General features: G+C 37.8%; 1 protein-coding gene across 2 annotated transcripts; it reads right to left on the bottom strand.

Annotated features, from left to right (window-relative positions):
- Positions 1-3,108: 3,108 nt before the first annotated feature.
- TWD1 (FKBP-type peptidyl-prolyl cis-trans isomerase family protein) lies at positions 3,109-23,143 on the bottom strand. 2 transcript variants are annotated; one of them, XM_089136159.1, is made up of 8 exons: positions 23,035-23,143; positions 22,689-22,795; positions 11,534-11,716; positions 9,655-9,744; positions 6,849-7,033; positions 6,597-6,719; positions 6,347-6,499; positions 3,109-3,755 (listed from the first exon to the last, which is right to left on the bottom strand). In XM_089136159.1, the coding sequence occupies exons 2-8, from the start codon at positions 22,723-22,725 to the stop codon at positions 3,429-3,431; spliced, it is 1,098 nt and encodes a 365-aa protein (XP_088992285.1). In that variant the 5' UTR covers positions 22,726-22,795; positions 23,035-23,143; the 3' UTR covers positions 3,109-3,428. The 2 variants fall into 2 exon arrangements, with proteins under 2 accessions (XP_088992285.1, XP_088992284.1); XM_089136158.1 differs by having other exon boundaries at positions 22,900-23,139.
- Between the last annotated feature and the right edge of the window lie 1,952 nt (positions 23,144-25,095).

Below are 25,095 nucleotides of genomic sequence, written 5' to 3'. Positions count from 1 at the left end.
CGGACACCGGTATTCGGTAATCGCAAATTAAAAATATATAATAAAAATAAAAAAGTGACAATTATCAATCAATAATGGGATAGTTTATCGGATCGGATTAATATCGGATATTTGATAAAGTTTCGGATTCGAATTCGGATGCCTTCTCTAAATTTTTGTCTAATTTGGACAGTGCATTTGCTAATTGGATTCAGATTCGGATATGGTGTATCTGAGTCGAATCCGATCCATTTATAGGTCTACTTGAGAGGGAGGGGAGCATTTCGCCTCTATTCTAGGTAAATGATTGTGCTCCCTTCATATTTCTATATCACACACATATGTATGAGAGCTAATATTTGAGAATTATAAGGTGAATCATGAGTAACTTTCTCCTAAACATGTGTGATAAGGATGTGAAGAAAGCAGAAACCTCTACCCATCAGACTAAAGGATCCAAATTCATACATTACCCTTGAGGACAAATGTTAGACTCCAATAAATATGGATCATCTGATTCCTTAGAAGTTGTTTGGTCATTCTACCCTTTTATACTTGGGTTAGGTGTTTCGTCTAGAAGATAAGCCAACAAGAAACAAAAAGAAAAGAAAAAAAATGGTGAATGTACGATTTAGTTCATGACAAAAGGAAATTGGTATCCTAAAATTAAATCAAAATTTACAAGAACTCAAAGAACAAACTTGATGGCCAAGGTTTTCCTATGTAGTGAACAAACTCGTTCATTTGCTTCATTCAAAATCCAAATCTCCTTGACCAGGATGTGAAGCTCATTCGCATGATGCTCTGTGTCTCTTCAACAAGTTGAACACCTAGTCTCATTGTGTTGCCTTGTGGGGAAAAAATAAAAATTGCAATTCTCATTTTAAGGCGCCTTCCATAAAAATGTGGTATGTCCACCCTACTCTATCTAGGGCAAGGCTAAAACCAAGTTGGCAACATTTTGTCAACATCTAAATGGGGTTGCTGGGGTTCTCTAAACTGCTAGAGTTGCTTTTGTAGGTGTGACACAGAGAAAAAGAGAGAAGACGGAGAGCAAGAGACAAAGAGACAGAGAGAGTGCGAGAGAGAGAAGACGGAGAGCAAACATAGGTTAGGAACCGAGGCCAAAAGGGTTAAGTAATATTCCTTGAAGTAAGAGAAATTCTTGTGAACACAAGGGATGCAACTTCAGTGAGGAAATTTGGACGTGAGAGGGACTCACGATCTAGAAGCTCCGCCCATGGGCGGCACTGCGCCAAACCTTGGTGGACTGTTTCAAAGAGACGATTGATGAAGGAACGGAAGGCTGGTGTTGCAATTAGTGGCTAAGATTTAGCAGTACTTGAGGAAATACTGTTTGCTGCTAAATTCAAGATCCAGATTGTTGGAGCGGATATCATTGTTGGAGAGATCAGATCTGATCAGTGATGGAATTACGGAAGAAAAAAAAAAGCAATTTGTAACTTCAAAACATTCGACATTTTTAGACTTTTTTGCAATATTTTGAATTTATCGGCGATATATTGACTTTTCTGCAATATATCACAATATTTTGGCGATTTATCGTCGATTTTTGGATTCTCATGTCAATTTGGCTTTTCGTATTGGTACCTATCAAACGATGATATTTCACCAACTTTTTGTACCATAGCAAGAACATCATGTATATATATATATTTGTGGGTAAGTACATCATGCACAAATTCATTAAGGATAATGTATTCTTTGGAGATGATACATTATCACTCATGCAATCACAAAGAAATTAAGTGGTGGAGCTTAAGATGCTCTAAACAAATATGAGAATTACACAATGATTGAAAAAGGATTATGCCCATAAATTAGGTTTCAATAAAAATGGTTTAGCCAAGTCCGATCTTGACCTTGACCCAGGCTTAAAAATCTTGTCTTGACCTTGAATTCCAAGGGGGCTAAGCCAAGCCTAATCCAGTCTTGATTGTTGTTGAGTGGGCTGATCAAATGGTTTGGCTTGACCTGATTGAGTCTCCTTACCCTTGTCCTTAGTCCGTAGCCCTGACCCTAACTTTGATGGTGGGTCTGACGTTTATGTGGCTCTAACCCTATTTGATTTCTTATAAATACCTCCTTTAAATTTTCACATTAATATGATGCACAAAGTATTTAACACAAACATAATTGAGATTTTTAACAAAGGATGAAAGTGACAGGATGAAGCATGGTGATTGCAGTAGATGGACATGTAAGGTTTATCAATTTTGGCAAGCTAAAGACGAGGATGAATTGGAGGTAACACTTTTTGGTCTACAAATAGGAATTGTAGCAGCAAAGGCTCAAAACATAGAATTGGACGAAGTTTGGAGTACGCATCAAGCATTACCAAATCTTTTGCCCAAGCTTGGAATGATTTGTTGACCCCTACATCTAAGTTCTCAATTGATGCAGATTGCTAGGACAACTCAAGCAATTAAATTTGATGCATTCCCATCCCCTGCGTTCCATCACTGGATTAGTAACTTAGCACTGATGGCCACTAATTTTGAAGTACAATGTAGTGGTATGCAAACTAATATTTGTAAATGCTTTTAAGTAATATAATATCTTTTTTCTTCTATTAAAAAAATATTATTAATTGGGTAACAAAAAACGAAGGGGGAAAGAAAAAAAAAATACAAACATAATTGATTAAGCAAGAAACCATGCTCCCTAGGCATGAAAATTTTCTGCTCCTGCACTCAAACACTGATACTTGCCAAATGAATGAATTCTCATCACATATTCATGAGAAGGCAGAACTTCTTAAAACTGAGGTGCTTATATGGCCCTTTGCCTGATCATATAGGCAACGCATCAGAGACATCATTGTCCCATTAATCAATTGGATACGATTACTATAATATTACAAAAAAATTTTTTTGGTAATATACTGATCATATAACAATGATGAATGAGGAAATAAACAATGCATTGAAGGAGTCAGTACAGAACCACCATACTGGTAGAACCTCCTTTAGATTCTTTTTTTTTTCAAGAAAGAAAAATCCATTACCTTACCGAAAAGACTATATATCAGTTTGGGATCCACTAGTTTCTTTCACATGATTAAATGCTATTATAGCTAGATTAACAAACCAAAGTCGAAACATGGGAGATTCTACACAATAAAGGAACCATCAAGAGGCAGCAATTGCAGCTTGGTTTATGATATTAAAGGCAAGAAAATTGGATGGTAGCGTGTCCCACCACAAATTACAAGTCACAACCCAAATTACAAGTCAATCTACAGAATTTTTTGTCAATGGAATATTCAAGAGGAATTTGTTCAGTTTGGAAAATAAACTAATATCCAATCATAATCCTAGGTTAATTCAAATTTTTCACCAACACAATGGGTAATTATATTGTTAACCCTTCAATGTAATAATAGAAAACTTCCTGAGAAAATGCTAGGTTTTGTAATCTAGATCATGTTAATTGGTTTTTTCCTTCCTCAATCTGAAAATCCTACTAACTAATGCAACCAGCCAAAGCCAAATCGAAATGAGCCAATTCTTTGGCTTAGGATTTTGTTCAGGCCTTGGTCCAAAGATCCCTTTGTAGATCTCCTTCTGTTTCTGATAAAGGATTTTGTCTTGCTCATCAAGCAATCGTAACTCTTTCACAATTGTTTTGTCTTGAGGCGCAAATTTGCGGGCCTGAAGAAAGTCTTCACGAGCAGCATCTGTTTGCCCAAGTTCTGCTCTAGCTTTGCCACGTCGAAATAGTGCTTTTACATTGTTTTTGTCCTCTGCCAATACCTAAGACAACACCATGTAAGTGGTTAGAGCTCTTAAAGTTTACTTTTAAACTTAACAGATCAACTAAACGCAAAACTTTAGATGCATACTAAATTTTATTGAGGTAAAACTGAAAAAACAACATAAATAAAATCGATAATTGCATAATCCAAAACCCCAAGGGATTACAAAACAATCAACTAACAATAAGAACAAAATGAACATTCATTATGGACAGAGAAACTCAAAAACATCATTACTTATTGAAATAGTGCTTCGACCCTTTCTTATAGCCTCTACCAATTCTTGGGGAGAACGCCATGCAACTGGTTAAAGCTCTTAAGGTATGCTTGGAGGATGTTCATAACATACTCATGTTGATAGGACACAACTTCATGAATATTAAATTTTATTTAAATAAACGTGAAGCAACAAAAACAAGAAAACCAAGAGTTGCATGATCCAAATCCCCGAAGGATTACAAGACCACCAAAATGAACATATGAACAGAAAAGGCCAATTTCTCTTCTACATTCATTTTGGACCAAGAAACTCAGAAACAACCATTTCTTATTAACTTTTTTATTCAGCTTGTCTGTGCAGGGTTAGGTCATTTTTTTGGCCATTGGATATAGGTGATATCGAAAGCAAAGGCTTCTGCAAAATAAAGATAAAAGGACAAAATCCATTCTGGACTCAACAAAATGAGACTTCGGAGGAAGATGGAAGAATGAAGAGGGTTAATCTGTGTTAACTCAGTCCGATTGTATTTGCTTGTAATTGAACTGCTCGGTTTGTATTATTATCTCTGGTTTGGTCTCTTTAAACTGGGCCCTTTGTCATTGACCGAACCAGAGCTATATGTATTTGTGGGGGTTGGTTCATTTAGTGGGTGAGGTTGGGTCGATAGAGAGTTTATCCCATCGCAGAGGAGCTCTACAATGGGGGCTGCGGTGGCTCCTTTTCCTTCTCCAGCAACTGCATGATTCCAGCAGTGTTTGGAGTCGGCTTTATGGGGCTCTTGATTCCCTTGTTTTGCATTACACATTCATGTAAGTTACCCCTTCATCTGTAATCATGTCCATCCGATTATAGTGGATCTGGGATTCTAGCTGAGCTGCGGGAATGTAGGCTTATTGTCGAACCCTGTGAACAGTCTTTGTGTCTCTTCTCTTGTGCTTCGCCTTTAATTTTCTTAAGGATCGAATCCTATTTGACCCAACAAAGAGACAACTCACAAATTTAATTTGAAAACTGGATACATCCAACAAGGATATGATGCTAGTGGAATCAGTCAGCTCACTCTCAACTCAGCCCATGCTCACCCAAATCACCTAGGTTCCACATCACATGGGTCGTCCAACCATTTTTTACAACTACTATAGGGGCTAGCAAAATCAATCAGTATTCATCCAAACAATTCTTTACAACTCTAGAGGCTCATAAAGTCAATCAGTATCTGTCTTGTCAATCCTGATTTAATCTAGTTGAGGCCAACCCAATCATGATCCGCAAATCCAAAGTATCCATATATCCAACTCTCAAAGTGACCAAGCATCACTATCAAATGTTAAAATAAGAAACACAGGCGGAACACTAACATTCTCTCGTTGGAGCACAAGGAGCAAGCCTATAATGCTGCCAGACAAGATCGAATCTAGTATAAATGAAGGATGAAGAGAAACTAAGTTACCATGGTAGCAAATAGACAGGGGGAAAAAGGTTGCTAATGTGGGAAAAGGAGAACGAGAGTGCTTGCTTGATGATTTCCTTGACAAACTTAATGATGATAGACACACAGGATGATAGATATGTGAAGATGAAGAGGATAGGCAGCCTAGAGTCACACTAGTTGCCTCACCATGAAGTCTCACCTAGGCCCACTTGATAGATCACAAGTAATCTCATAAGAGAAGAAAACTTCGATAATTCTTGAATTGTTTTGCTTCTTGAAAGAAGCCCTTCTTATTTATAGGCTAACCCACTAGACAACAAACTACTACAAAGTCCATAACATTTACTCAACTACAGCCTAACTTCGCCAAACCTTTGACAATGATTTTCCCCTTTGAAAAATGGAGCTCTCCTATTGACAAACTCCCACCGACTACCTTAGTAATGCCTATGCATAACATGTGCTAATAATAACAACACACACTGGACCTTCATTAAGGGTTTAGGCCAACTCATTACTTGGGCTGAATCGCAAATTTGAACTGGATTGTAGGCTTGAACTCGGACTAGGCTTTCATTCGAGAACACTTCTTAGTAAGGTGGACTGTGGCTTGGATCAACTGAATGCTTTGTATTAGCACGTCTATCTAGTGATGCATCTAATGACTCGGCTAGCATGCACACTATGGAAGTGTGTGCACCAGCCCAGTCATCAGATGCCTCACTAGGTAGGTGTGCTTCAAGGAGAGGATCTGGACTCCACAAGTGGAAGGTTTTCAACTATGTTTTTGGAGGTAATTCCTTCTCTTTATTATTGAAGATTAGAGGGGGGGGGGGAATTAATAAAGAGTCTCACTCTCAGAAGCTAAATCACTGAAAACAATCAAAATAGATAATGGATAAGAGTGACCACTATGTTCACAAAATCATATACGTACATTGTTGCATTGTCCAATGGCTTCTTCATGGCGCTTTAACTTAATCAGGCATGCAGCCATATTGAGGTGGCAAGGATTTTTAACAGCCAATGCCATGTCCTGGTACTTTCCGAACAACTGGAACATGAAGTCATCTCCCATGTATGCTATTGCCTGGTAGGAAGAACCATCAGAATATTTCTTGCATATGAATAGAAAGCATAAACAACATTGTATTCAATAAGAAATTCTAGGAAAATGAGTATGTAACCATTTCATACTGTTGCATTGCCTCTTCCAATTTCCCATCCTTGAAAAGAGCATTTCCTTCCATCTTTCTTCGATCTGCTGCTCCAATCCTTTCCTCAACAGTCATGTCACTAGGTGACTTACCCTGAAAGATGTACCAAAAGTTTTGTAGTGACAAGTTTTCAAATTCACAAGGATTTCCAGGTACTAAAGGGACAAGATAATAACCCAAATGACTCCATAATGATATAATAATGGGCTGATAAAAACATACTTCTTTAGTTTCATCAAAACCTATGAGCTCAACTTCATATAAGAGATCTGCCATGGGCGGAACATTCGGGAAAGAGAAGTTTCCATCTTTACCATAACCTAATTCCCAACCAACGTGTAATAGGGCATGTTCACCAGCCTTCATGCTTGAGACTCCAATACACAATCCTGTCATCTCAGTTTTCTCTACAAGACAAGAATAAATATGAATATCTTAAGTATATTGATCAATAATCAATGCACACAACAGAATGGAAAATTTCCACCACATCATTAATACCAAAATAAGAAACAAAGTACTTTTTAAAGAGGCAAAGGAATTTTATATTTTATCTTAACGTACACTACTATTTTTCTTTTGGACGTGCCCCCCATATGTCCACCTTGTCATGAGGTTTTCCAAATAAATTGGTTTTTTCCCCTTTTGTAGGAGTGTATCCAATGCTATTGTGTTGCTGTTCCATTAAACACCATGGCAGTGTTTTTTTTTTTTTGTGGGGGGGGGGGGGGGGGGGGGAGAACAGGGTCGTTTTGAAGTGACCAATTGTGACATGTGTTAAGTCATAGAATTTTATATCAAGTTTAGGGGGTGTTATTGTTTGTTGTTTCTTTCTTCACTTGTAATTAGACATCGTCTGTTAGTATGTTTCAGATAAAGAGTAATTTGCTACTATAATAGATGGAGTGGAATAGACTGATTCTATTGTATCATTCTCCCCCCCCCCCCCTCTTTTCCTCCATTCTCTTCCCACCCTTCACAGGCACCAGTTCAGGTGTCTTGTTACGTTGATATATGAAGCTTTCAAAAGTAAGACCAATTAGAAAAACTATAGGTCCCTAATTCCTAATTTCATAATTGTTGCGATTCATGTGTGACAAAGAAGGAAAGCCTGAATCATGGAGTACAAGCTGGCGTACAAGCTGGCAAATCGATATACAGAATAGGAAAGAGTATATTCTATTGCATATTTTCTGTTAGATTTGGGGTTCTATTGTCTTTCCTTTTTGGGACAAATTTAGACTTTAGAAGATGGGTTTTTAATTTTGGAATGTCCCTAAAATTAGAAGGAGAGCTCCCATCATTTTTGGGGACTGACTTTAGGCTTGTATTCATCTATAAATAAAACATTTTTGAGGGGAGAGACACTGCTACAGAAAATGTCTTCCTCCTCTCCTTCTCCTTCTCTTCTCATTCTTCTTCTACTCTGTTGTCTCTCCTCTTCTGCAACTGCAACTCAGTAGGAGGTCCTGGTTTCGTTACAAAAATGTTCTACCATATTCCTTGACTGGACAACTGGAGAAATATGGTAGAATGTAACATGTTTGGAATTACTAAAAATATTTAAATGATGCTTGACACTTGCACATTTTCCACAGATTCCAACGAGGAATGTTAACTAAAACTAGATAATGCCATTCAAGCAATACTATAGCTATGCCATTACATTTCCACACGTATTTTGATGATCCAATCAAAAGAATTCATGCGCTAACTGTATGGATAATGTATTTACCGTCCCTATCAACAACTAACTAGAATTAAATATTTCAGATTAAATATTGGTTTCTTGGAAGGATCCTGTAATCACCAAAATGGTACTCACTGTGTTTTCCTTCTACCTACCACTCTAATTTTTAAGTGATCAACTTCATATCAACAAGAAAATTGTGAATGATCTTCCCTATTCCAAGTACTCTAATTTATAAATGATCAACATCATATTGACAAGAAAATTGTGAATGACCTTCCTCCACCTTGTTATCCCACTTACAACAATAACAACAAGCCTTGTCCCAACTAAATGGGGTCGACCACATGGATTCTTGCCTTCCAATCAGCTTTGTTTGAAGTCATGCTAGATACAAGACCTAAGCTATGCATATCATTTCTCACCACTTTTCTTAAGGTTATCTTAGGTCTGCCACTCGCTCTTCTAATTCCTTCAATTTGGATTATATCACTTCTCACCACTTAATGATAACCAATTTGAAAGACATAGGCATATAGTAACTAATTTTCAAAGAAATTCCAATTAGCAGGTTCCTTCAAAATAATAAAGCATAAAAAGAAATAGTGAGTAGAAAAATGAGAAGAGTGGCAAGTGCATAAACAAAAACAAAGTATACATAGACATAATGTTGGACAAGCAACACCCTCCAAACCAGAAAATAATGATGCTTTTGTAGATTCAATTCTTCGGTTATTCTTCACAGGAAACATCTTCAAGTTATTTAAATCCATGTTCCTTCTCAAAAAAAGAAGAGAATAAAAAGGAAGAGTACATTCTAGTCCCTTACTTCTTTGCACATCAGATATCTTACACATACCTCTATTTATGCATATTCCAACACATAAAACATGTTGAAGTACGCCATAAACAAGAAATTTAGCCACAGTAAGGACATCCAAGTAGGACATGTTGAGCTAAATTGAGAACTTGAAACACATAAAAGTATCCCGACGAGTGTCTAGCATGTCCACACAAGTCTCTGAATGTAAGTTAATAGTTAATACGTTAACAGGTTTGTTGTAGGAAAGATGTTACATTCGGCAAGAAATTGTTGTTCGGTAGTGTTGTTCCACACCATAGCACAGGCAAATGAAAGTCATGCCAGGGCATTAACATAGATAAATGTCTTATTTTATAGGGGTAGGATGGTGCACTTCGGAGACTCATGTCTGGGAGTAGGAGCCATGCCACCAATTTATCCATATTGGATATTTATAGTATGTATTACCCCAAAAAAGGCAAATCATATGCAAAAAGGAGAATAGAGATTTGAAACTGATTCACACAGACTTATACCTTTTCCCAATACCATTTCAAGTGGTCGTTGTTCTAGCCATGTGTCTTCAAACTTGTGTTGGGTGCTTTTGGTCCATGCCCTGTAGTGCACTATAAGAACAAAGGCAGTCACTCAAGTTCATACAAAATCTTCAGACTGAAAATCACAAATGGCATTTTTCCACAATGTTTTAATGGAATAAGAGAGTAAAGAGACAACATTCATGCTCCTCAGAAAATGCAAGGTCATACTCCCAAACTGTCCATAATAAGCAACAAACATATTAAGCACAGTTTACCAACCCCAAGAAATGCCAAAATAAAAAAGGTGAACATCCCTTACATGAAAACTAATCAGGTAGTTCTAAAATTGTTTGCTAAGGCTGGCCTTTTGACCATGGGAAGAAACACATAATTATCTCAACACATTGTCAATTGATGTAATCTTCACAGTCTTAAGTCATTCTATTTCTTGAGAACCTATATGTCAAAACAATTCACTTCTAAACCTAAAAAGGGTCTCCATCGTAACAAGTCATTTCAAGTATATAACAGGACCTCATTTTCCTCAAAGACTCAAAACATATGGAAGCTCATCCAAGCAATCCATATAACATTAAACAGATGAAGAAACTTCATGAGACATAAATTCCCGGAGGATACAAGGAATATTACGTTTCAAGGATCCTGAGAAGTAATGAGAGCATAAGAATATTTCTCAATGCACATAATTAGTGAAGTATGGGTGCCCTATGGATGCATCATTATATACGGTGGGATCGAGCCCACATGTGCACACTAAAAAAGGGAACTGGCAGTCAATCACCCCACCCAAGGGCTCACCAGAAAATATACAGTTTGCAGCAGCAGTCCTTAAATTCTATCAAAACTGGGGACTCATCCTTTTTTAAGTAGAGGAATCTTGAAAATGAACCAGAGTTTTTTCTTTTGCACTCCTTAGACTTCAACACGGGGCAAAGCTAAGTATCTCTACGGTCTATTCCTTTTGTAAAGCCAAAGATTCACCTTTATGATATGAAGCAATAATAGCATTGTATGTAGTGTAAAGCATAATATCCTGAAATCAGATTCAAGTTCCTCCAAAATATCCTTGTATTCCACAATATACAAGAGATGCTAGCCAGGTTATTTCCTCCACCTGAAATAAAGCACATCGGTGCACAAGTTGGATCCTACACGCTTCCAATCTGACACCCATCCAAGAAAACAAAATTACTCAGATTTTTATGGTGACTGAAGAGAATATGTTCTCAAGGATTTTCTTGCACTAAATAACATTATCAAATGTTTGACCCTCACCAGTCATTTGAAGCTTTGTTTTTGAGTATGGTTAGCTAGATCACCAAGGGCTAAGACCTTTTTGTCATTGCCTTTGACTGAAACTTGCACACTTTGTATTGCTTAAGGTACATTATATTGTCAAAATATGTGGAAATGAAATTGGTATGAAATGGAGTGTTAAGAGTCACAAGTAAAAAATGTGATCAATAACCTATGAATATCTACATTCTTTGTAACTGATAAAACCATGCCCTTGTGGAGTGAAAACTGCAATTTAACTATCACACTATGCAACAAAACAAAGCACAAACTTCCAATGGAAAAAATTGTTGTGCATGGTGAAAGGAAGTTTGAGAATTCCTCTAATAATTATATAAAAGATCTCCACTAGAAGCATATTTATCAATGAGACTGACATTTCTTAGATGCCAGCTTTTGCATCGAAAAAGAACAAAAATGAATATTCATCCACTAAGTAACAAAAGAGAATTTATAGTAATGACAACCATAATATTTGAGAATAATTTCTCAACTAGATCCAGATAGAACACATGTAAAGGATTTTGACATTAAGACAGATATCCTACATAATACTTACAAAAGCATCTTGAATATTTTGATGGCTTCTGACCGTGACCCTCCTTGATGATTTGCTTTGTGACCTTCTCACTAAGGACTTCCACTTCAGAATCAACCTCTGGAGGACCTTTGGTATCTTGTGGAGGCTCTCCTTGAACAAATGAAGCATGTTCAGCTGTGATTTCATTATCACTATCGGGACCTGTAGAGGGAATTGTCAAACACCATTCTGTATCATATAGCATTAAAGTCTATCATTCACTATAACATCAGGAAGTAGTAGACTTTTATTTTATGTAACTTAGGGTACTAAAACCAACCTTTTTTTTCTTTCAAAGAGACATAGTATTGACCCTAGAGCCTAGATCCTCTTTTATCCCCAATACAAACATTAATCAACAAGAATTTCATTTATAGTACCGGAAGGATGGGTTAATTGTGCAATGCTATGAGTAAACACTGATACTGCCAATCGACGATCAATTTGGGCTTCTTTATAGTGTAATAAGCCTACATGGCATATGTATGCACTTGTCCCTAGATCCCATGGGTTGACCTTGTAATCAGCCAACCTATTTGACATAAAAAATGGTAGATGTGTTCTGCACACAAATAGGTTCTAATTAGTTTAATTACATTGTTGTGGACCTGTGGTCATGCAACCACTTAAAAGTTGTTCTACTGTCGGAATTAGTCAAGTCAAATTAAGTCAAGGGTAGATAAGTTTCTATAATACTTTAATTAGCAATAAGGATTTCATTTCCTTTTTAAGTTGGGATTAAACCATTTCAAGTGTGACAAGGACTTTAGTTTGTAAAGCTGATTAGCCCCTCCACCATGGAAGGAATATTAAAGACCTGAATATTGCAAAATCCTGGTCCTTCTTCCCTCTGACAAAGTTTACCATTGCCGTCTCCTGTGATCAATGACATGGAGGTTTCAGGATGATAATGATCATAATACTTACTATAAGTATTTATTTTTCAAGTTAACTTACAGATCATCTCTGCAGTTCCATCCACAAATCAAATATACAGTTTGAAAAGCATATCTGAATATATACGTGATTGAAAATCAGAGATCACTGGACAATGGTCTTTAGGGAAATAAACCCAGATAAGAAAGTCTAAATTTCACATCCCTAACTTTTTCCAGAGGGATTGATGTAGGAAGAAGACTGCTCTATTTTTTCCTTTTTGGACTGTTTGGGGGGGGGGGGGGTGGCCAGTAATGAAAGCTAATACAGGTAGGACAGTCAGAACAAAGATAAAGAACATTGCTGAAGGTAGTAAGTAGTAAGATGAAAATTTCTTGAAGTCTAAACTAGATGCCCCTGTCAGAAGCACCAGTTCAGTTATAACCTGCAGTTTTTTAAACAGAACACTGAAACAAATATCTGCTTATGACATTAGTTGAGTTGGAAATCCTCAGGTAGATTTAAATAATAAATTCTACACCAAGTCACTAACATGCCTGAAATCATTAATGTTTAACGCGATGACTTGTTTCCATTCAACTGAGGAAAGAGAATATTTATCATAAAAGACGGCATGGCATGTAAGTTAGAGATGTTGAGGGTTAGGTCATGGCTGGGAAGGGTTGGGATAGGGGAAAGGGGGTTGCGAGTGAGAGTGTATGGCTGCGAGTAATTGCAGCTGCAACTGCTGTGGGAGTGTTTTGCCTGCAGCCGGGGGGGGGGGGGGTTGTGGTCCTGAGTTGGCCATGATGGATGGGAGCCCTGGACTTCTGTATGAGATTGAGAAAAAGAAAGACAACGGAGAACAAGAATAAACAGTAGCTGCATCCCACACAGTATGATTCTCTTGGTTCTGGACTTCCAAGTCCTTTTATTTTATGTTTTTTGTTTCTTAGTTCTATTCTACTTCTTAAACTGATGTAATTTGAAGCTATAAATAGAGGTAGAGGCATTGGGAGTCTTCACAATTCCAAGTGAAGCTCCAAAGCCATATTGTGGACTGTTTGTCTATTGTCCTCTCTTCTCTTCTCTCATTCCTAAATTCTATTTACATGGTATCAAAGATGGTCAAAGGGGGAGGGGGAGAGGGGGGAGAGAGAGAGAGAGAGAGAGAGAGAGAGAGAGAAGCTATCTGTGATCCTCCTTCAAGTTTTCTCTTCCCATACAAGTTTTGAAGGTCTCCTTACCCATTGGCTGAAGGGTGCAGCACCCATTGCTGCAGTTTTCTAATGAGAAGGCCTGACTAGTTCTATGCTGAATTGAAGAATTAGTTCCTCTGCTTTTGATGGCCAGCTTCAGGTCTCCCTAAAGAAGTGCAGTCTTCCTTGTTTTATTTTTTGGGTTATTTGTTTCATGGACTCAATACTATTTGTCTAGCCATCTAGGAATTCTTCTTTGTTTTCTTGTGAGGGACAGAAGCTGTGTGCTTCCTTCTTTTTCTTCCGGTTGTTTGGCATACATCTATAATTGCCTGCTTGCACATCCATAATTACTTCTCTTTTCTGATTTAAGGGATTACTTTTTTCCCCAGCTATTCTTGGGAATATAGAGTGATAAAATAATTAATTCAAACTTTTCTGAGAAGGTACTTGCTTTTGGAATAAAATTTGTCTCCGCTTTATTCTGAGTGTTGTGGGATAAAATCTGCTATATAGAAAACTTTTTTTCCCCTGGTTGTAATCCCGCTTCTTCTTCTTTTCTTTTTTTGTGTGGGGGGGGGGGCCTTTTTCTGTTCTGGTGCTCAAGTTCTGGTTTTGAGAAGAATTTTTCTGGTTCTGTTTTTCTGTTCTAAGGGAATTCTTCTGGGTCTAAGGCAAAAATTTTCAGGTTTTGTTATGGTTTTATTGTAAGGGAATTGTTGTGGTTCAGTTAGAGGTTTAAGTGGTCCTCATCCTCATACCGCCGGACTAAAAAGACGTTAAAAGGAGCCTCTAACTTTCACCAATGAAAGACCACAGTAAATAGTTGTTCTCACTAGACTTGGACTCGCAAGAGTGCTATAGGATTGATGGAAAGGGTAGACCCTTAACCCAGTATTTTGCTGATTTTAAAAAGATAAATGAAGAATTGAACTCAGATTACCCCATCTTCTTTGATGTAAAAACCATGCAACAACAAAGGCAACAACTAGCAGTGACGGCCTTCCTGGGAGGTCTAGGGATTTTGGGCACAGATCCTTGAACATTGGGTTCCCATATTAGCTAACACTTTTTCATGGGATATAGAGGATGATGTTTCCCGAAGAAGTAAAATAGGGTGGATGAAGTGGAGAGGTGCATCTAGGGTCTTGTGTGATTGACATATTCCTTTAAAGCTCAAAGGAAATTCAATAGGACCGTTGTACGATCAGCTATGATGTATGGTGCAAAGTGTTGGGCTGTTCAAAAGCATCATCTAGATAAACTCAGTGTAGCTGAAATAAGGATGCTAAGATGGATAAGTGAAAAAATTAAGAAAGACAAGATAAGGAATGATCATATTAGAGCTCTTAGAAGTAGCTTTGAGGAGTGATAAGCTATGAGAAAGTTGTTTGAGGTCACACGGTCACGTTCAACGGAAGCCTGTAAATGCCCCTGTATAAGAACTGATTTAATCTAGATTGAAGGAATTAGAAGAGCTTAGGGCAGATCCAAGATGACTTTAAGAGAAGTGCTGAGAAAGGATATGCATAGCTTAGGCGTTATATCTAGTATGGCCTCAAACAAAATTGATTGGAAGGGTAGAACCCATGTAGCCGATTTAGTTGGGACAAGGCTTTTCACGGGACTCCGGGTAGCAAAGGAGAATTCTAATGACATTGCACCTGAAGATGAATATGCACTTGCAATCTTTAAACCATATGAGGTTCTTCAGGAGGACAAGGTACAACGAAGAATTGTGGAAATCTTTTGGTAAGAATATTGGCTGCCAAGCCCCTATTGATAGTGCATGGCAAACTAAGACATGCCACCATTGTGAAAAATCTAGACATATCCAACAGCTCTGTTGGAAGCTACATGGAAAACCATTGCAGTCATTGATTGCCAATATTGTTTCATCAGAGCCTGGTCTTGCCCCGGCACAGCCCCAGTTGAAGACTGAAGATGGCAGAAGCAGCCTGCCTGCAGTTTACCAAGTTTCAGGCAGCTCAACCACAGCCAGCCATGGCTACTTTCGTCCAAACAAGTAATGCCACAACTTATCTTTCATCCACATCTGGCCCTTAGATCATTAAATCAAGAACATCTGACCATAAGACTGGTAGTCCTAGGCTCCTAGTACCTTCATTTTATCCATCATCATCATCCCCAGTCACCTCAGTTAATGAGCCCCATGTGTGGGTTTTGCTTCGCTATTCATATCGTCAGGTGTGGGTGGAGCGAGTGGAAGGAGAAAGTCGAAGTAGAGAAGAGCCAAAGCATAAGAACCGTCGCCCATACCCCCTCTTATGTCATTATCATTGGTTTTCTATTTACCTAACTTACCGTTTAGTTTGTCATATGTTCATAAATTCACTACTACTACCATTATTCTATAACCTTTTCTCCTGGCTGTTGCCTTCTTCATGATCTTTCAACGGCGCAAACAATTGGTAGAGGTCAGGAATCTGGAGAATTGTACTTGTTTGAAAGACTCCACCTATGTGGCTTGTTCAGGCATCTTGGATTCTCACCAAATTCATTGTAGTTTGGGCTATCCGTCTTTAGACTTTTTAAAATTATATAGGTAGTCATTTTTGTTCTCTTTCTAATTTACCATGGAAGTCTTGTTAATTTGGGAAGCTCCACTGTGTGCACTATCCTCCCCGTCTTAATAATAGGTCTGACCAGCCCTTTTGATCAATATAATCTGTTAATTGGGAACGCTGTCCTCTTTTATCCATTTTGTGTTTTAGATATTTCATTACCTTTATAGAAAATTACCCAAGAGTCACATGGATTTATTTAATGAAATCTCATTCATAAACATTGAATACTGTTAGTGGATATGTTTATTAAAATACGTATCTAATTTGGAATTATGTTTAACACTCTTCACTGTGATAATGCAAAAAATATTTGTCTACACCCTTTTAGACCTTCATAACCTCTAATGGGAATCTCAGGCAGTCCTATTGTGCTGACACCCTTCAACAAAATGGTGGCGCAAAAAGGATGAATCGTCACTTTTAAATTACTTGCCCTTTATTGTTTGAAGTGAGACTGTGGGAGTATCCAACCCTTTTGGGGTGACACAGTGCTAACAGCTTGTTACCTAATGAAACAAATGGAGTCCTTTATCTTGAAAGCGTATTCCCTACTCCATGTAATTTACCTCTCAACCCTTATTTGCTTTGCCGCCTCATGTTTTGGACGTTGATCATTGTCCGAGTTTGTCTAAGTTAGATCCCAGCTCCTTTAAATGTCTTTTTGTTGGTTATTCCTGTACCCAAAAAAGATACTGTGGTTACGCATTTGAGTTACGAATATATTTTGTCACTACAAAGATCTCATTTTTTAGACCACTTTTTTCTACTAACCTGTTAATCTAAACTTGATACTGATTTTCCTATTAGAATCTCTTCTCCATCTGTGTCACAGGTTCCATATCCACCTTCTCCACCCAAATACAGTCGCCCCACTAGCTTCTTCTTCTTCGGGAGATTCGACTGACATCCACCTACCATCCCCTCTTTAGATTTTGATGTCCCTATTGCACTTTGTAAAGGAACTCAGAACTGCATTCAATATCCGGTCTCCAATTTTGTGTCTTACACTAACCTTTCTCCTCCCTTTTATGCTTCTTTATCTAGGTTGAAAATAATTCCCTTCCCAAATTTGTCTCAAAGGGGCATTAGCCAATCTTGGATGGTTTTGCTACTATGTATGATGAGTTATATGCCCTTGAAGAAACAAGACTTGGGATCTAGTCTCTTTACCAATTGGAAAGACTGTTATTGAAGTTGTTGGTTACAGCAATCACAATCAATCCTGATGGCATCCTTGGTCATCTAACGGCTCGGCTGGTGGCTAAAGGGTGTGCTCAAGTTTACAATATTGACTATCTACACACCTTCTCCACAATGTGTAAACTCACTTCTGTTCATATATTGGTGTCACTAGTAGCTACTTTTCATTGGCTATTATATCAACTTGATATGAATAACACTTTACTTCATGGTGATCTTCAAGAGAAAGTCTATATGGAGCAAACTGTGGGGATTTGTTGCTCAGGGAGAGAGGGGCTAGGTATGTAAACTCAAGAAATCTTTATATGGGCTGAAACAATCACCAAAAGCATGGCTTGATCGCCTCACATCCATAGTTGCTGATTTTGGGCCGACTAGAAGTGACAGTGATCACTCAGTGTTCCTGCATCATTCTAGTGTTGGGAAGCTATTTCTTGTTGTCTGTGTCGATAATATTGAGAGATGACTCAGTACGTATAGATAAGTTGAAGACTCACAGCAAAAATTTCAAACAAAGGATTTGCATCAACTCAAGTATTTTTTTCTGTTGAGGTAGCATAATACAAAAAGGACACTCTCCTATCATAGAGAAAGTATGCCACTGATCTACCATCTGAAACAGGGATGCTTGGATCCAAGCTCAAGAGGCTCCCATGGACCCAACCTTGAAACTTGTGCCAAGATGATGTAGAAACTCTTGATGACCATGAAAAATACCGAACATTGGTTCATAAAATTGGACGGTAACAAGACATAACATTGCCTTTCCTGTCAGTGTTACAGGTGAATACAGTTTGCTTCTAGGCATAGTTGAAAATAGTCATGTCTCTGTTAAGACACCGAGATACCAAAATATTTTACCAATATTTCAGCGAAACATGATACACTATTGTACCATGTTTCGATGAGTTTTAGGTTGCTTATTTTATAAGTCTGATTTTTTGTGTACAGCCTAAGTTTAGGCTAATAAACACAATGAGAATGTTAAATTTGACTAAAGCCTAACACGAACTGGTTTTCTTGATTCTCACATGCCTGGCTATATGCGGAAGAAACTGGATTGTGTATTTTCACTACAAATTTAAACATTGGATATACAAGAAAGCATTGGAAATTTCATTAAAATATAAGAACAAATATTAAGTAGTCAAATCTCAATTATAGATTACAACCCTTTGAAATTCTTGAAATTTCACTGAAATACCGAAATTTCATTGATATTCAGTCAAATGACTCAATTTCATTTGTCACTGAAATTTCGTCAATATTCACTCACCGAAATACCAAAATTTCATCGAGATGACCCAAATTTCATGAAATTTCACTGACAACCTGTTGGGGATGCAGTCATGAGGATTTTAAAGTATCTCAAAGGTGCTCTTAGATGTGCGGTACTATATCTAGATCATGGTTATAGACGGGTGGAAGGATTTTTAAATGCTAACTGCACACGTTCTCCAATTGATAGGAGGTCTACCACAAGTTACTGTACTTTTGTTGGAGGCAATCTAGTGTCATGGAAGAGTAAAACACAGACTATGTTTGCCAAGTCAAGTGTAGAGCCGGAGTATCGTGCAATTACACAAGTTACTTGTGAACTAATGTGGATCAGAAAACTACTTAGAGAGCTTGTTTTGTTGATGAGTCTCTTATGTTACTATGGTGTGATAACCAACTATTCATAAACCATCAGACCTTGAGTTTCATGATCACACAAAGAACATTGAAGTTGACCACCATTTTGTTCATGAGAATCTACAAGAAAAATTGATATCGCCATGTCCGTACAAGGGATCAACTAGAAAATCTGTTCACTAAGGCTATCGGGAGAGCAAGGGTTGACTACATTTGCAACTAGCTGGGGATGAAAAACATATATGTTCCAGCTTGAGGGGGAATGTAGGAAACAAGAGCAAAATGGGAAGAATATGGTGAGCCTAGAGCTAGAATTTGAGTTGGTTTTGGACTTTAAGTCCTACTTTAACTTTTGTTTTCTGTTTTCTGTTTATTCATTCTATTCTACATCTTAAAGTGATGCAATTTGAAGCTATAAATAAAGGTAGAGGCATTGAGAGTCTTCACAATTTCAAGTGAAGATCCACAGCCATATTCTGGACTGTTTCTCTTTTCTCTTCTCTCGTTCCTAAATTCTATTTTTCCAAAAAAGATTTCATATAAATCAAATTAAAAAGGGATAAAAAGTCGAACACCTTGGCTCAAGAAGAAAAATTAGACTTTTGATGGTAAATACAATTTTTAACTTTTAAATCCAGCATTTTCTTTCTCAAAGCTAAAAATTCCATAGATATTAATATGATGAACATAGAAAAACCAACAGAGTAGTAAAACATTCATTTGCTTGACTACAAATTTATTTACATCAAAGCGATTTTAAACGGCATCCAACACACACCAAATCAAGTGTCACCAAAACATAACTCCTCCAAGAAGCTTTTTGGAACAACTCTAAGATTGCCTGAATCTGCATTGTATTGAAAGAATTATATTCCATCAGACCTTATTTGATACCATGCCCAAGAACAATACACATTATGAAACTTGGGTCAGAAGACTCAAAAGCAGATGTATATCTTTGAGTGTTCTTTATGTCCCTGAATTAGGAAAAGAAAGAAAAAAGAAGCAAAACAAAACAACTTCTGGGCCTTGAAACCAATTTTCAAGTTAGCTTAGAGAAAGTATCAGGTTTTGAATGAAACAACCTCGGCTTCTAGCTGGTTGGAACTGAGATTTAGAACCTTGTCCTCAGCGTAAGCAATGATTGTCATGTAAAAGCCAATCTTAAAAGATTGAAACCCCAATCAGATATGACCAGGCCCACCAAAAAATAATATGGAACACCCAGTGACAACTCCATAATTCTAGAGATTCCAAGTATTGTGGTAACCAGGTCAAAGCTATTTCAGTGTAGACCCACCCAAGAATTATAGTAGCAAACCAGAGATTCGACAGGGAGAGATGAGAAGGGAATGAGGGAAAAGGGGGACTGCATTGACAGGAGATTAATATAAATAGTCCCCCCAAAACTTTTATGAGTTGAATATGAGACAGGATACCTATTTGTAATGGGAATCTAAACATAAAACTAAACCTTAACCCAACTAGTTACTAAACATAATCTAATAGGACATTTAACCCCAAACCTTGAAAAGAAGACAAACCCCTATCAAGTTAAAATTACAATTGTATGAGCAACAGCAAACAGCCTTGTCCCAACTAAATGAGGTCGGCTACAAGGAGTGTTGCCTTCCAATCAACTTTATTTAAGACCATACTAGACAAAATTGTATGAGCACCAGTTACATATAATTAACACCTAACCTAGACAGCAAAGCCACAAAATAAATCAAATATATAATACTCCCAAAAAATTTAATTCGTAAATCCTATCCTATTAGACCGAAGACACAAATTTGTATCTGGTTCATTCCCATCTAGGCTCTCCAACAGGTCTGGTCTGTTCCAAGGAAGCACACCTGCATCGTTGTTACTGCTGATAATACCAGCCTCAACTGAAGCAGTGAAGCATTCTGCATCTGAATTGATGCAATTTGGTGGACTAATCTAAGCCTGAGTCCACATTCTTGTATACTGCTGATCTGATGCATCCAGGAACTGGATTCAACTGATTTTTACATATGATGATTAGTTCATGTAGTGATGATGCATATGTATACATTCTTATGTTATTCTTCTATGGTTTTTTCTAACTCTGAAAGTTTCTATTCTCATTCCCTGATACATAACATGGAATCCAAACGTTGTATACTACTTTGAGGATTGAAGGTCTCTTAGTGTCACCTACCTACATCTAAATCAGAGCTCAATCTGAACACCATATTGGGGATTATCTGCGGTGACTAGCCTACTGGTAGTGACACCTACCATTTTGTTATAGGTTGTATGTTGAAAATAGTTGCTATTATGCTTTATCTAATACATAAAGTTAAATGCCACACAGGGATTTAAAGCCTATTCTTTCTCGCTACTCACAAGCTTTTTCCATGGCTTCAAAACATTAACGTTTTTCATGTACTCGGGTAAGCAGAAAGATGGTTAAATTGTCATGCAATTGAAAACATGAACATGTCACCATAGAGAAATATTTCCGTAGAAATTTATCTATATATGATATATTTGTCTAAGGTATTTTAATGCGTTCTCAGGTGCCATGTTCTATAACCATGTCTATAAACATTCTATAAACACTATGACTGGCTTTGCTTCCCCCTTCAAGTTGTTTACACCTCCTCAGGTTGGGACCTTGTCCAGTCTACCAGTTTCACCATCCTTTAGCAAAAGTTTGTTTTGTTTAAAGGTCATTCCCTTCGCCATGCATTCACTTCACGGCACTCCTTTAACCTGTGCCTTCCAATCCCAGCTTCTCTCCTTCACCATCACATCCCTGTCTCCTCCAGTTGTATCATTTGCTAGAAGAATGCTGAAGACGTTGACAAACTCTTTATTCATGTCCCTCACTTGGTTTGGGGTGGATTCAGTCATTTCTATTTGGCCTACTTTAGACGTATCAGGAGTTTTGCTTGAGAGTGGTTGAGGATTCTTAGACCCTCCGCTGGGAATTCTATCTGTGGTACTATCAGTAAGCTGGTTTTCGGGGAATCAGTCTTGCACATTTGGACGGAGCAGAACCTTAGGAGATGAACCCCCAATTCTAGGATTGTGAACTTCATTTGAAGAGAGATCGATTTTGATGTTAGTTCCCATTTTCAGATGCTTCCCCACCCTTGAAATAGTGATCCCCCAAGGATCAGACGTAATACTGTTACCTAGGCTTGAGTTTGTCTATTTTGTCTTCTGCTTAGGCCTCTATAGTACCTTCCCCACCCTAACAACTTCCCCCTTCCCCTTTTTCCCTGTCTATTTGAATTTTAATTCAAAAAAATCATGAGAATTGGATCAATTACATTTCCCTCACACTTCCCCTATGAAGACAGCTAAGGATTCTCTGCTTTATTCATGGTTCTGAATATCAACTGGAATTATCAAAATGTTCCTATTTTTATACCGAATGATTCATTCAAAATTGACTGACGTCAAATATAAAATTATAGAAAATTTCTTACTTCAACTGAAATCAGTAAACATTTGAGTCCTGGTCATGACCAAAAATCCACATTGCGTTTTATGTTTATGGTCTTCCATGAAAAATATTTCAAAATAAAAGAATAGCACCTAAAGAGGACCAAAAAAAATGTAGTTTTGAAAAAAAGAGGGCAAGATTTGATAAATCACCAGCTGAATGAATCGGCTGCTCCTGAACATCCTCCATCGTTTAAATTTCACAAGCCTTCTCCCTCGTTTCCTATAATGAGGATTCCTTGAAATTCTGCAGAGATAGACTAATTCAAATAAAAGAAAGTCAATATCGTGGAGGAAAAGCTACGCATTCTAAAATATAGAAAAATAAGAACCGATCAGGTAATAAAAATCCCTTTTTTTTCACCTCTGCAACACTTCGATTCAAGTTGGATAGCGAGGAAAGAGATCCATTTTTTCCCCAAAGCGAAAACAGTCAAATATCAAATAGCAAGAAGATCGATCCAACAGAAATGAAGCGTGAAGGCGAGATGAGACTCACAGGCAGAGCAACTCTCCGAGATCAGCTTCAGAGGAATCTACGAAAGAAATGGCGAACCGTTGCATTGGGTTAATATCGAAGAAGATTCTAGACGTTTTATAAAAGATGATTCACAGCCGCAAACACGACTGGGGTAAGATCGTAATTTTATCGTCGTTCTGAGGCGTTTTTTTCGCTCGCGTGCGTGCTTTTTCGCTGTCTGCGTTTGTTCGCCAAGTTTTGTGCATGTAAGAATTGTCGTTTTCTTTAGTCATGGTGCACGCAAGCTGGCCTGGATGAACCTCATTAAAAAAAAAAGAATTACGTTTTCTCCATAATTAGGCGATGTTGTTATCCAGTCATAGCGTCTTGAGGGCCTACAAGTCCGGGGGAAATAGGAACATTATAGAAGGATAGGGACTAGAACCATGACTTTCTTAGACTTATCACCTCTCCATAAGAAACTGCCACATTATATCAAAAGCACACCACGATTTAGGTGATAAAATGTGATTTTGCTTAGAGCAGTGAAAGGCCCAAATGCATTTTGAAGTTTAGAGCAAATCTGGATTGTTGAGTGGAGTGTTCATTCGATGGTCTAGATTTGTTTTGGACCCCAAAATGCATTTGGACCGTGGGGAGCTGAGTGGCATTGCTCCCAAACACGATCCAATGAAAGGACACCTAATTGGATTTCATTCTTAAACCATTTGTTTGATGTTATAAAGTAGGACAGAAATGATTAGTTTTTATACTAAATGTCAAAATTTGAGTTTGTTTGCTTAGATGTGACGGGATGCTAGAAAGACAAATCTTTCATGATCCAAAAGAATTGTCTTGTGGCAAAGCACTTTTTGCACTCCATCTCTTATAAAAAGTCTTAAACTGCTTAGATAGGATTTTATGGGGGAAAGGAAAGGAATGAAAGAAACATTAACTACTAAGGTTTAGTGTTTAAAACCCCTCATCTCAAGATTCCAAGTTTACCCCCCCCCACGGGGGTTTTTTTTTCCGGCAGACCCAAATCTCTCTGGGGAGCTAAGTCCCGAGTCCCCATCTCGGGAGAGAGAGGCACCCCATGGACGGGTGCATCTCTTCCCTCTTAGAAGGTCCCGAGGGCCTCATTCGGGAGAGATATCTCCCTCTTGGGATGGCTCACCTTATCCTTGAAGAAGGTCCCGAGGGGGCAAATACCTCCCTTTTGGGGCACATTCTTCGTTGGAGAAGGGTCCCGAGTGCCACACTGGGAAAAATATACATTTTCCAACTCTAGCATTTCTGATCTCTTGACCAAGCAAGAAGAGTTAGTTACGCAAAAACACTCGCCGTATCTATTCCGAGAATTGGGGAGGGAGTCGGCATTTGTGGCAATTAAACTTGGATCTCTCAAAAGCATCTGACCTCTAGATAAACCCACCTCCTACATGGAAAAAGGTACGAGAACTTTCATCGTTCTTGAGAACTCTCTCAAGAACCATTATTGTTGCCGTGCTCGAGGTATTTTTCTAGAACTCGGACCGTTCCTGCTTTCTTTGTGTGTCGGCATCCCGTTATTCCAACTTGGTTGGAGAGCTCTTAAGGTGGTCATCTGACACTCTCATGATTGATATATTTTTCTTTATAGACAAAAAGAATATGGGTAAGCGGGGATTTGTGGCAATTAAACTTGGATATTTCAAAAGCATATGATAAAGCGAAATGGAGGTTTATTCTAAGTATTGTTCTAGAATAAAGCTTTATTTTAGGTATTCTTCTACTAATAGCATTTGACACTCTTGAAATTCAATGTATTGCTAATCTTATTTCCATTACTTCCTTTTCTGTTAACCTGGAAGGCACCCCATTTGGTTACTTTTGTCCTAAGAGGGGTTTCAGATAGGGTGTCCTTTTGTCCATACCTATTTATTTTGGTCATAGAAGTTCTTTCCTGTATTCTAGGAATTATCATGATATTTGGGGGCCTTTAAGGGCATTAAAGTAGCTCAATATTCTCTTGAAATATTGCATCTTTTTTTTCTTCTCCCACTAATGATACATTTATATTCTATAGAGCATAATAACATGAATTTTCTAATGTTAGGC

Source organism: Hakea prostrata, chromosome 10 (assembly GCF_041222555.1).
Source record: "Hakea prostrata isolate BN-2017 chromosome 10, UWA_Hpros_2, whole genome shotgun sequence".
Taxonomy (NCBI): Eukaryota; Viridiplantae; Streptophyta; class Magnoliopsida; order Proteales; family Proteaceae; genus Hakea; species Hakea prostrata.
This window is presented reverse-complemented; position numbering and strand designations above follow the sequence as displayed.